Below are 13125 nucleotides of genomic sequence, written 5' to 3' on the forward strand. Positions count from 1 at the left end.
ATCGGGTATACTCGGGCGAAGTGCGATTTACATAACTGAACGAATTAATTATGCTAATTAATTACGACAATCAGTAAATCGTACATTGTTTCATTCTCTCAAAATGGCGTAACTTTACTTAATAAAGAATAATCGAAGAAAAATAATATAGCAGGGATATTTAAACATATGAATTATGATCAATTATAAATTTTGAAATATTTAAGGACTTATTACCGGGAAAAAAATAATTAACAAAGGTGTAAGCAATACATAGTTATGAGAGTTGTTCGAGAGTTGGTGACGCAAATTAACTGTAGAGTTTACACTAAATTGAGAGAATAATCTTGTTTAGTATCATCAGGAATATATATATATATTATATATATATATATATATATATATATATATATATAAAGTATATTATATTTGTATATATACCATTATATATATATATATATATATATATATGCATCCAGAACTTTTCTTTGCTTTTTCTCTGAGCATCTGTCCATCTTGGGTTATGGTCAATCACCACTACTGTCATGTCCTCCCATTTGTGACCCTCAAGGTTGAAATGTTCCCCAACGGGTTCATTGAGTTTTTTGGTCCTAATGGTCGAACGGTGGTTATTGACTCTCCTGCGGAGATCTCCTGTTTCACCAATATACTGTTTGGAGCAAACTTTGCAACTGATGAGATAAATGCAGTTTTCAGTATGACAGGACAAATTCCCTAGTATTTTGTAGCTGCGGCCTGTAACAGGGCTGTTAAAACTGTCTGTGTCAGTGCTGTGCTTACAAAGAAGACATCTTCTGTCAGAGCAAGTTTTAAAGCCCCCGTTAGGTAATGGGTTGTCCAGTCTGGTTCTTACTACCATGTCCTTTAGGTTCCTTGGGCGTCTGTATGCAGCCAATGGGGGTTCCTTAAAGACCTCTGCCATTCGTTTGTTTGAATGGAGAATTGGTAGGTTCTTTTGAAGGATACCGCTAAGGTTCTTAAGGACGGGATGGTATGTGGTTACCAGAGGGACCCTGCCGCTATTGTCTTTCTCCTTGTAGCGTAATAGGTTTTGCCTGTCATGTCCCGCCATCTCATCAATAGCTGTTTGTACGGTGCGGGCATTGTAGCCTCTTTTGCATAAGTGGGACTTAAGAAGACCACTTTGCTCCTGATATAAGGCAGGGGACGAACAGATGCGTCGAATTCTGGTGGCTAGACCCTTAGGCACTCCCTTAAAAGTGTGTGGGGGATGACAGCTAGAGGGCATAAGATATAGGTGGGAGTCTGTGGGTTGTTACTTCAAGCACCATTTAGGCCCCATAGCTGGTTGCGTTTCATAGACGATATTGAGATGAAGTGGGTGGAATGTCGCGAGAGCCTCGAGGCATTCATTACGTTTGCCAACACCTTTCATCAATCGATCAAATTTACAGTAGACGTATCTAATTCGAAAAACGTATTCCTAGATACTACATCTACCCTGATTGATGGTGAAATCGAATTCAGTCTCCACACCAAACCCACAGACTCCCACCTATATCTTATGCCCTCTAGCTGTCATCCCCCACACACTTTTAAGGGAGTGCCTAAGGGTCTAGCCACCAGAATTCGACGCATCTGTTCGTCCCCTGCCTTATATCAGGAGCAAAGTGGTCTTCTTAAGTCCCACTTATGCAAAAGAGGCTACAATGCCCGCACCGTACAAACAGCTATTGATGAGATGGCGGGACATGACAGGCAAAACCTATTACGCTACAAGGAGAAAGACAATAGCGGCAGGGTCCCTCTGGTAACCACATACCATCCCGTCCTTAAGAACCTTAGCGGTATCCTTCAAAAGAACCTACCAATTCTCCATTCAAACAAACGAATGGCAGAGGTCTTTAAGGAACCCCCATTGGCTGCATACAGACGCCCAAGGAACCTAAAGGACATGGTAGTAAGAACCAGACTGGACAACCCATTACCTAACGGGGGCTTTAAAACTTGCTCTGACAGAAGATGTCTTCTTTGTAAGCACAGCACTGACACAGACAGTTTTAACAGCCCTGTTACAGGCCGCAGCTACAAAATACTAGGGAATTTGTCCTGTCATACTGAAAACTGCATTTATCTCATCAGTTGCAAAGTTTGCTCCAAACAGTATATTGGTGAAACAGGAGATCTCCGCAGGAGAGTCAATAACCACCGTTCGACCATTAGGACCAAAAAACTCAATGAACCCGTTGGGGAACATTTCAACCTTGAGGGTCACAAATGGGAGGACATGACAGTAGTGGTGATTGACCATAACCCAAGATGGACAGATGCTCAGAGAAAAAGCAAAGAAAAGTTCTGGATGCACAGATTGAAGTCATTCCGCCCTAATGGTATTAACAAACTGAATGACTTTACCAGAATGAACGTAAACTAGACCCAATTCCTGATGATACTAAACAAGATTATTCTCTCAATTTAGTGTAAACTCTACAGTTAATTTGCGTCACCAACTCTCGAACAACTCTCATAACTATGTATTGCTTACACCTTTGTTAATTATTTTTTTCCCGGTAATAAGTCCTTAAATATTTCAAAATTTATAATTGATCATAATTCATATGTTTAAATATCCCTGCTATATTATTTTTCTTCGATTATTCTTTATTAAGTAAAGTTACGCCATTTTGAGAGAATGAAACAATGTACGATTTACTGATTGTCGTAATTAATTAGCATAATTAATTCGTTCAATTATGTAAATCGCACTTCGCCCGAGTATACCCGATAGACCGGACGCATTTCATAGCGGTCCGGATTTCTTTCTTTATTAGTGTTTTTAAAAATTTCCAATTCATCATGTAATTAAGTATGTAAATATCTAGTGTTTAGTAGTTTAGTAGTAGTGCTAGTTGTTTTTGTTTCTCTTTTTCCTTTGTTCTTATGACTTTTTAACTTTTTTCTTTGTCCTGAGGAAGGGACAGGGCGTCCCGAAAATTTGACAATTTCTATTGTTCGTGTCGTTGGTCATTTTTAGTATATATATATATATATATATATATATATATATATATATATATATATATATATATATATATATATATATATATATATGGAAATATATAAATAAATATTGTAATTTATATGAAAGAACATATAATTTATAGTTTTTGATAATTTCCTGAGTTATGATACTTTTGACAACTTTCCAAGTTTGAGATTTTTGTAGATTTCTCCACATTTCTGACAGTTTGGATGATATCGCCTAATACACTCGATGACGTCAACTCGCCGTGACGGTTCAGGGTAGAAATAAGAAGTCATGTCGTAGATAGTGTATCCATGAGAGCTTAGCAAGGGCAAAACTCCCTCTTTGAAATGGTCTTTTGTTTTGTATCTGAAACAAAAGCAAGTAACTTAAGAGTAAAAATCTATAAGTTCTGTAAAATTGCTACCTACTTACACTTGGTACTTACCTTATTTCATCAATTTTGCTGTAAGGAAGACGGAATAATTCCTGAGCTAGTCCTTGCCAGGTGGAAATACTTTTATATTGTTTATCTGGATCGAGTAATGTTGACAGATCATCTACAAATTGGACACTGTTTTCCAAAGCACCGTCCAGCACCGCGGCTACCGTTGGACAGGGATCTAAATAAAAAAAAATTATACTCATTTATATAACTAAATTCAATTCAAATATAGACTTGCATTGCAAATGTTTGATATAATAAGCATGTAAAACATAGAAATCTTTGCTAATACCATATCTCGAACCCTTTCTAATAGAAGACGAGCTATACATAGACAGAAAAATAACGAAACAAGATTGTATGACTAGGACAACACCAATGTGAAGTATTCATGAAAATACCTGGTTTAATAGAATTGGCTCTTTCTGGAGGGTACTTGAAGAATGCCACATTCTCTTCGAGCTGTTCACTTCTGAGTGAGTCTGTTTTTGGAGGTATGGAGTTGACATTAGAAGTTGAAAATGATGAGAGGGATGGAAAATATTGAGAATCATCCTGCAAATGTTCTGTATAATTGAGGTATTAGTATCCTGACTATAATTACAGTCACTGTATCGACCACTGGCTTCAGAGATCATTGTTTCCAAAGGGACATTGCTGGAAGAATCACTCCTTCTATTTAAGTCCTGTGAGGTGTTTGAATTTAGATCATTTTGATCCGAGGCATCTTTCTGGAGTTGGACATCATGGGTTCTGTTTGCTATCTGGTTTGTTTCCGGACACTTTTGACTTCCAGGTTCTATCTCGCACCCCAGAACAACAGGCAGTTCAGTATCATTTAAAGCATCGTCTGTATCTGGAGAGTCACATATTCTTTTCATCAGATTTGGGCATTTCTTGTACAAACGTCGTTGCACAATGAGGAGAGTGAAAAATATAAGGAGGAGACACGCTATTGGCACTATTATTTCCAAGTGCAAATTTTTCGATGGTGAATCAATGTTCTCAACTCTCAGAGCTAAAAAAAAAAATATGTGAAATATGTTTTATCAATACTAGTACGCTATTCGTATGTTATAAATAAAGATTAGAAATGCTTGGAAAGAAAAGCATACCAAGTGAAGAACAGACACCAGACTGTAAAGTGTTGTTCCACTTTAGTTTTTCAGTACATCTGATTTTGACGGTAGCACCATTGAAACATTGAAATAGACAGGACACATACACTGGCACTGAGGACACCGATACCCCCTTAGGACACGCCCACTCGCCGGTACCAGCACTCACATTGGGTAAGGGACCACAACCTGTTGATTGGCAACGGAGCATAAACACCATATTTTTGCTGTTTTATTTTGGAAGGTACTACATTTTCTTAATTTTTTTTAAAAGATTGATTTCTTTAAGGACAGATGATACAAACAAGTTTTTTTTTTCTTTGAAAAAGATTTAATATCATGTCACAAGTTTAGAAAAGTCGATGGTTCTTGGAATTTTTTCTCTGAAGTACTGGAAAATGAAATAGACTTGGAAAATATCAAATATAGACAAATCACATTCAGTAAAGGTTTACAGGTGAAAATAAATTTCATAATATGTTATCTTGGTGCTAAAAGTGTAATATAAACTTTAGAAAAATATACCAAGCCAGGTGAATTTTAAGAGGAAGATCAAAATGAAAAAAAATTAGCAATATCACATAGGCTGATTTTTAACTGTTAGCTTTTCCTCATAAAATTCACCTGGCTTGGTATATTTTTCTTAAGTTTATATTATACTTTAAGCACCATGTTAACATATTCTGAAAATTGTTTTCACCTGTAAACCTTTACTGAATGTGATTTGTCTATATTTGTTTTTTTCATTGAAATATTACTAATATTTTCAAATTCTTTTTTGTCATATTCCAGTTCTTAAGAGAAAAAATTCTTAGAACCATCCACATTTCTAAACTTGTGACATGATATTAAATCTTTTTCAAAGAAAAAATTTGTTTGTATCATCTGTTCTTAAAGGCACTTTTTGGATCACCTAATTTTTTCTCTGATCTGAAGAAGTATTCAGTAACCCTTAATAAAAACAGCAGGACCAAGATTTTTGGGAGAGCATGTTGTTCAAATTCAGAACTAGAGCGTATCAAAATTCTTAGTTTCTCTTAATAAAAGAAGCAGAAAGAGACCCAAATCCAAAGGGAACAAAAAAAAAACAAAAGGAGAAAAAGAATATGTAAATTATACCTGGCGATCTTAAGTTCACTGAATGGTAGTAAGGATAAAGTCTGGTGTTCTTCTCGATATCTGTTAATTCATCTTTGTTTTGGTAGTAACATTCCTCAGAAAAAGCAGGAGAATCTAACAAGCTGGCACTGGCGTTGCCATAACGACAAAGGTATTTGTCACCTGACTCCAAAGTAACATAACTGTATATAAATAAAAATCATTTAATAGCTAGGTACGACGGCGTATTCGTGCCATTTTAACAATGTAGAAATTTTTTATTAAATCGTTTGTACGATTTACTAAATCGTTTGTACGATTTACTAAATCGTTTGTACGATTTACTAAATCGCTTGTACGATTTAACAAATCGTTTGTACGATTTACTAAATCGTTTGTACGATTTAACAAATCGTTTGTACGATTTACTAAATCGTTTGTACGATTTAGTAAATCGTTTGTACGATTTACTAAATCGTTTGTACGATTTAATAAATCGTTTGTAAATCGTACAAACGATTTATTAAATCGTACAAACGATTTATTAAATCGTACAAACGATTTAAACAAATATTTTTACATTGTTTAAATGGCACGAATACGCCGTCGTAGCTAGGCTATTCTTATTTTTTGTTTATTTTTAATAATAGAGTACCATCTAAACAGGAAACTCATATGTGTACGACTTATATCAAGCAAACCGCAAGATTTAAAAACTGGGACAAAAGTCAAGATGTTTATACCAGGACATTATTTTAAATCTGTTCAAGGCCAATACTTACTATCGCCCAGTCTCGCCAGCATCTTTGTCCACAAAAATATCTTCTGGAGGAACTGTTTCCTTGAAAAGAAATGTTAACATTACAGTTTCATTATTAATTGCATGAATATGAATATGATTGATTGATTGTATATTGTTTAACGTCCCTCTCGAGAATTTTTCACTCATATGGAGACGCCACCATTTGCCGGTGGAGAGCTGCAAATTTTGTCCTTTACTCGGCACTCAGGGCCATGAGCAGGGAGGGATCTTTTTCGTGCCAGCACCTACTGCGACACGGGACCTCGGTTTATACGGTCTCATCCGAAGGACCGGTCAACGTCCCGCAGTGGGATTCAAACCCGCGACGTAAGGATTGACTCCTTACTTCGCGACTCTAGAGCATACGCTCTAACCACTGCGCCACGCGGGTGACAATATGAATAATAAAACGGAAATTGGTTTTGTGATTTAATTTCGTTTTAACGTTAGACCTACGTTCTTATATAAATTCTTAAACACTAAAAAATATTAATTCTCAGATCATACAAGAAGTATGAAACTGCCTAAGTACTGGGGCTGCACTACTGAGGTAATACGTGTTGTGTTACGGGAACTCAGGGGACCTCTCTGGTGACGGAGTGGATAAACATAAGTTTGTTTCTTCTCTTTCATACGGTCGTAAGACCTAAATAAGGCAGACGGATGCAGGGGATGAACAGGTAAGTGTTTCACAGTACACCAAAGCACGTAAGACCTGAATAAGGCAGTCACTTGGTTGTAGGGAGAGGTGGCATACCACAATTAGAGGTGGGGGAAGTTCCAAGATGCAGCAGTAATAGTGGAGAGGCAGGGCAAGAAGAAAATTACTTGCGGGAGACACCCGTTGACCACAGTTAGTGGTTGTCCAATCAAGAAGAAACCCCATTGTATTTGTATATATTTGATTATAATCGTATTGGTCAACAAAAATCTGAATTAACAGGTTAACGAACCTGAGTGTAACGCCTCGGTGGTACAAGACAAATCACCAAACACCAAGCTCGGCCGCGTTGCACGTTACATTATTTGGTGGCAGCGGTGGGATTTTGTTGACCATGGCTTCGTCTAAGAAAGTGTCAGAAACTATAGGGCGTATGGAGAATATCTTAGAAAAGATGAGAACGCCAACCAGCAACGATGGTCAGACAAATGCGGCAAGCCAAGAGTCTGGATATGCGACACGCAGTACTGATAAACAACCGACCGGTATGTCAGGAGATGTGTCATTTGACGAGTACGGCGCACGGCCTACAGTTAGATTTCCAGACGAAGGCAAACCAAGCTACACACCAATTGCTGGGGTTGACGACGTGGTGACGAGTCATCTGTTTGACACGCCAAAACCACGGAGGCAGTCAATAGGGACAGACAATGCCAAGACAGGCCATATAATCAAGCCAGCCACGTATGACGGAACCAGTTTCTGGCTTGACTACAAGTCACATTTTGAGGCTTGCGCTATTGTAAATGGCTGGGCAGAAGATAAGAAAGGTCTTTACTTAGCTGTATCACTGCGTGGCCAAGCATAGTCAGTGTTAGGTGACTTACCAAACGATACTGGACAGCACTTTAAGACCCTCGTCAGATCCCTTGAGGAGAGGTTCTCCCCTCCAAACCAAATAGATCTGTATCGTGTTCAGCTAAAAGAGCGACGACAAAGAGCATCTGAGTCAATACCAGAGTTAGGCCAGGCCATTAGACGACTAACTAATTTGGCCTACGCATCAGCACCTGGTGAGGTGCGAGAAATTCTCGGCACAGATGCATTCATCGGTGCCGAGGGAGATGTCGCAAAGTGTCAGACATTGCAAAGAATTGTATATAGATGTAAAAAAAAAATTGTAAATAGTTAATCATATGCGGGACGCATATAATCTTGAGGGGAGGGTAATGAAACGGAAATTGGTTTTGTGATTTAATTTCGTTTTAACGTTAGACCTACGTTCTTATATAAATTCTTAAACACTAAAAAATATTAATTCTCAGATCATACAAGAAGTATGAAACTGCCTAAGTACTGGGGCTGTACTACTGAGGTAATACGTGTTGTGTTACGGGAACTCAGGGGACCTCTCTGGTGACGGAGTGGATAAACATTAGTTTTTTTCTTCTCTTGCATACGGTCGTAAGACCTGAATAAGGTAGACGGATGCAGGGGATAAACAGGTAAGTGTTTCACAGTACACCAAAGCACGTAAGACCTGAATAAGGCAGTCACTTGGTTGTAGGGAGAGGTGGCATACCACAATTAGAGGTGGGGGAAGTGCCAAGATGCAGCAGTAATAGTGGAGAGGCAGGGCAAGAAGAAAATTACTTGCGGGAGACACCCGTTGACCACAGTTAGTGGTTGTCCAATCAAGAAGAAACCCCATTGTATTTGTATATATTTGATTATAATCGTATTGGTCAACAAAAATCTGAGTTAACAGGTTAACGAACCTGAGTGTAACGCCTCGGTGGTACAAGACAAATCACCAAACACCAAGCTCGGCTGCGTTGCACGTTACAATATGAATGCATGTATATAAGCTTGTTTTCTCTAAATCATGAGATGTGAAATATTTAATCTTAGTCCCTTCATCTCAGTTACTTATTATGTAAATACTGCATGTAACTGAGGGTAACATTGAATATTTTCAACCCAAGAAAATGTCTGAGCCTCGGCTGACAAATGTTTTCGAGGGGTGAAATATGTTTATTGTTTCCTTCAACTACATGTATTTATTCAATTATACTGAATATTTTATATTGATTATTTAGTTATTAGACAGATAAAGGCGATTATTGATACTTAATCGCATTTCTTTCTTAAAGCCACCCTACCATCTCTACCTCCCTCCTCAACAACCCCACTCGAAAAAGCAGAGAGACAAGCAAGCAGATATAAACATTGAGCATCATCTGATCATATTTAGTCATTGAAAAACTCCCAGGGTGACACTCGAATCCTAAAAATAGATAAAAGTAAAAACAAAAATTAACACATTGTATCAATGCGTGATTAACAATATGTGATTGTAAGCAATAAGTAATAAAATAGAAAAAACACATTTTAATTTCAATAATGTTGGATTTTAGCGTTTGGTAATTTATACAACGTAACAGCATGTGGCACTATGAGATGATAAGCAATTGGTAAAAGGTTTAAATGACTGTCTTTTCGATAAGAACGTAATTTCCTTACCATATTGTCATATGTTGTCATCAAGTTGATCATTTACAGGCACCAGTATATTGTTTTTGCTATTCCAAGTTCGATAAATCCATATTTAAAGATCACCATTAGAACTGTGAAGAAAGCACTGGCAAAAGTGGAATAAGTTGCATGATAATTGAGTTTCCTCTTCAAATATATTGTAGTAAACCCAAAGATATCCAGAAACACGTGCTGGTCACAATTTAAAACAACACAATTTGGAAAGCTCTTTGTCGATATTCTCAATTCATGTCTCAATTCAACGTTTGTGTGCACTCAAAACAAAATACTTAGCGGTTTTCCTCTTACCGGAAATTGCAGCTGTGTAGCAAAGAACCGATTACGGATAATTTATTGAAACCAGAAAGATATTTTAACACTTCTCTTAGTGCTAGTTACTAATGAACAATGGGGAATACTAGAGTATGTTGAAATTTATCAAACTATTCCTTGAAATTTTTTAATCTTTCCGCATTCAAAAGGAATCGTTTCGTGTTACGTATACATGACGTATTTCTATATAGGCCAAACAGTTAAGCATGTTGTAGGAGTAAAACATCTTTTACGTCATTCAATGTCTTATTTTTTCTCCAGGCTCATTAAAATTACACGAATTAAGATAAACTCTGCTTCTTTGATATACCATGTTTCCGGGAAGTATATTCAACAGTTCACGGAGTACGGATATTAGACATGACCTCCTCCCCCATTTATTATCTTTTTGAAAGTAAAAATACTCAGTAATACATTTCCATTTTCCGATCATGAAAAAGTTGAGTCACTTAATATACTAGGGTTGTTCGAAAAGTTCGTGAACTTCTATCATATCTTTTTTTTTTATTTTACGTCATATGTTATCCAAATTTGGTAGAAATATTCTAACAATATTTCCAAATGATTTGTATTAATTTTTTTTTTTAAATTTCACATTATTCAAAACTTATGCAGATTTTAAAATTGCAAAAATCAGATCGCGGAACAGGTCAAAATTGAGTACATTACCAACAATACACTAAATAAAGTTTGTAGTCATATTCTCTCAAAAATGGAGGAAAAACGAAAAACAACCTAGAAATTCTTATCAAGAATTGTTACATCGATTCGTTTTCCAAATTATTATTATTATTATTTTTATTTTTAATACATTTATTTCCAATAACATACAACGAATTTGGAGGCAAAACTTCCTCAGAAGCGGTTAATACCTCACCTGGGGTGCCAGGAGCTCCCTGGATCGGTATATTTTTCAATTTTCAATTTACAAAAGTTTACAATAGAGAAAAACTAATATTTCATTTTCACAAAAAGACATAAATATTTCAGTGAAAAACATTTCATATTAAATAGATATATAGATAAAATATCAATTTAATTACAACGTATATAGAAAAATAAAGATTATAATTCGTCTGCTAACTTTTTAAAAAGATAGTAGTTAGATTTAACACTTTTGCACTCTTTGCTATTACATAATACTGATACATTCCAAATTATGGCTTAATATTTTGGCTTTTTGGGAAGAAATCAACTTGAGAAGATAGGTAGTTCTCATTGAAAACGACAAAAACGATGGCGTTTTAGAACGTCACGGAGCAGCAGATAACTATACAAAATTGTGTTTTACTCAGGAAAAATCCTGAATAAACTCATAAAATGTAGGAAGAATAAAAAAAAAAAAGTATGTCACAAGCGAGTTGTGCATGTGTGTATAAATGGTATAGGCAGTATTTGAGTGACAGAGAGTCTGTATCGGATGAGGACAATCTGTGAAGAAACGGTTTAACTGTAAAAATCTGAACAAAAACTTTTAAAATTTGGAACGTCAAGGAAAGACAGTTGCTTATCCTGTGAAAGCAGAGTTAATTAAATAATATAATAAATTAAACCCTAACAAAGAAAATTATACAACGAAAGCAATTCTTAAAAAATAAATAGCAAGTATTAAAAAAAGGATTTAATGAGTGGGCACTGGATTATATTGTACGAAATCAAATGTATAGGGATTGTGTTTATTAGAAATTCTTGACGTTAGATTTTCGTTTTAAAAGTGTACTCCACGGGTACAAAAAAAAAGTTGATTTTAAAGTGTAATAAATTATTTTCTCTTAAATATAATAGAATGAAACTTCACACATCAACAAAACAAATATTTTTACATATTATATTGTGCTTATTTTAAATTTCTAGTGAGTAGTATAACGAAGATCGACATCGTCCACGAACTTTTCGAACAACCCTCGTATATTTATATCTTAAGTAGAGGACTTTTAAAATTTGAGAGAAAGTACCAAATACCCATTCTGCAAAGATAGGTTAAGCAATGTCAATTGTCATTTAAAATCGGGAAATAATTGGTAAATAAATCTATTTGACCCGAAATATTTTACATTAGTCACAAAACGTTAAAAGCAACAATTCTGACTTTTTTTCCAGAATCGTTACGCATGCTATTATATATCTTTTAAGGAAAACACATTTCTCATAAATTAGCTCATATTTTGTCTCTATTTAAAAAAAATATTACCCATCTGTAGCATATGTAGCATTATAAACCTGTTTAACTTTTTATTAGAATATATATATCCAATATATGGGGCAGTGGTTGAGCGTCTACTCTAGAGTCGCGAAGTAAGGAGTTTATCCTTACGTTGCGTGTTCGAATCTCACTGTGGGACGTGGTTATCGGTCCTTCGGATGAGACTGAATAAACCGAGGTCCCACATCGCAGTAGGCGCTGGCACGAAAAATATCCCTCCCTCCGCAATGGCCCTTTGTGTCGAGTATAGGACAAAATTTGCAGCACTCCACCGGCAAGTGGTGGTGTCTCCATATGAGTAAAATTCTTGTGAGGGACGTTAAACAAAATACATTTCGATAAATCAATACCCAAAAAAAGGTCTGAGTGGTCTGAATGAAATACTCAATTCATTCAAACCCTCAGTAAAGCTTTAGGCTTTCATTCTACCTTCAGAAGCTTAACAACATATGTTGTACAACATAAAGCTTCTAAAGATAAAAAATACCCCATAAGATTGATTACAACTAGAGAGAAACTGATGTTTAATAAATACTAGTTACTATACTAGATAAGGAATTCGAGTATACTTCGTTTCAAATAATCTATTTTAAAAACTCAGAATATTTCCTCATTTAAACCGAATTCTCGGCATCCCTTCTCACTTTAGTATTACGTAATTCTAAAGGTGTAACAGGGTCACTGTAGAATTCCACTACAAAACTAAATTATGTAGGTTAAAATATTGTAGGTCATTTGGTGCTTTTATATACTTTCTCCGAGTTCATTTTTTAGTGAATGGAAAATACAGTTTTACACGGATGCTAATTCACCACAGTATGTTTTAGGGAAGTATGGCCAAAACAATGTTTTTCAAAGAATTCAAAGTGTACGGAGGACCTCTAATTTTCATAAAATACGACTGAATTCTAGATCTGATATTTTGAAAATTTCTTTAAAATAAT

The 13125-nt window shown here is 35.8% G+C and overlaps 1 protein-coding gene across 2 annotated transcripts; it reads right to left on the reverse strand.

Annotated features, from left to right (window-relative positions):
• Positions 1-3434: 3434 nt before the first annotated feature.
• On the reverse strand, positions 3435-10073 carry LOC134242294 (uncharacterized). 2 transcript variants are annotated; one of them, XM_062724379.1, is made up of 7 exons: positions 9634-10072; positions 9273-9397; positions 6430-6488; positions 5669-5850; positions 4547-4738; positions 3833-4449; positions 3435-3609 (listed from the first exon to the last, which is right to left on the reverse strand). In XM_062724379.1, exons 2-7 carry the CDS (start codon positions 9366-9368, stop codon positions 3592-3594), a joined length of 1164 nt encoding a protein of 387 aa, XP_062580363.1. In that variant the 5' UTR covers positions 9369-9397; positions 9634-10072; the 3' UTR covers positions 3435-3591. The 2 variants fall into 2 exon arrangements, with proteins under 2 accessions (XP_062580363.1, XP_062580364.1); XM_062724380.1 differs by lacking the exon at positions 9273-9397 and having other exon boundaries at positions 9634-10073.
• Positions 10074-13125: the final 3052 nt, after the last annotated feature.

Source organism: Saccostrea cucullata, unplaced genomic scaffold (assembly GCF_032062105.1).
Source record: "Saccostrea cucullata isolate Sc308-1 unplaced genomic scaffold, CSIRO_AGI_Scuc_v1 ctg5365, whole genome shotgun sequence".
Taxonomy (NCBI): domain Eukaryota; kingdom Metazoa; phylum Mollusca; class Bivalvia; order Ostreida; family Ostreidae; genus Saccostrea; species Saccostrea cuccullata.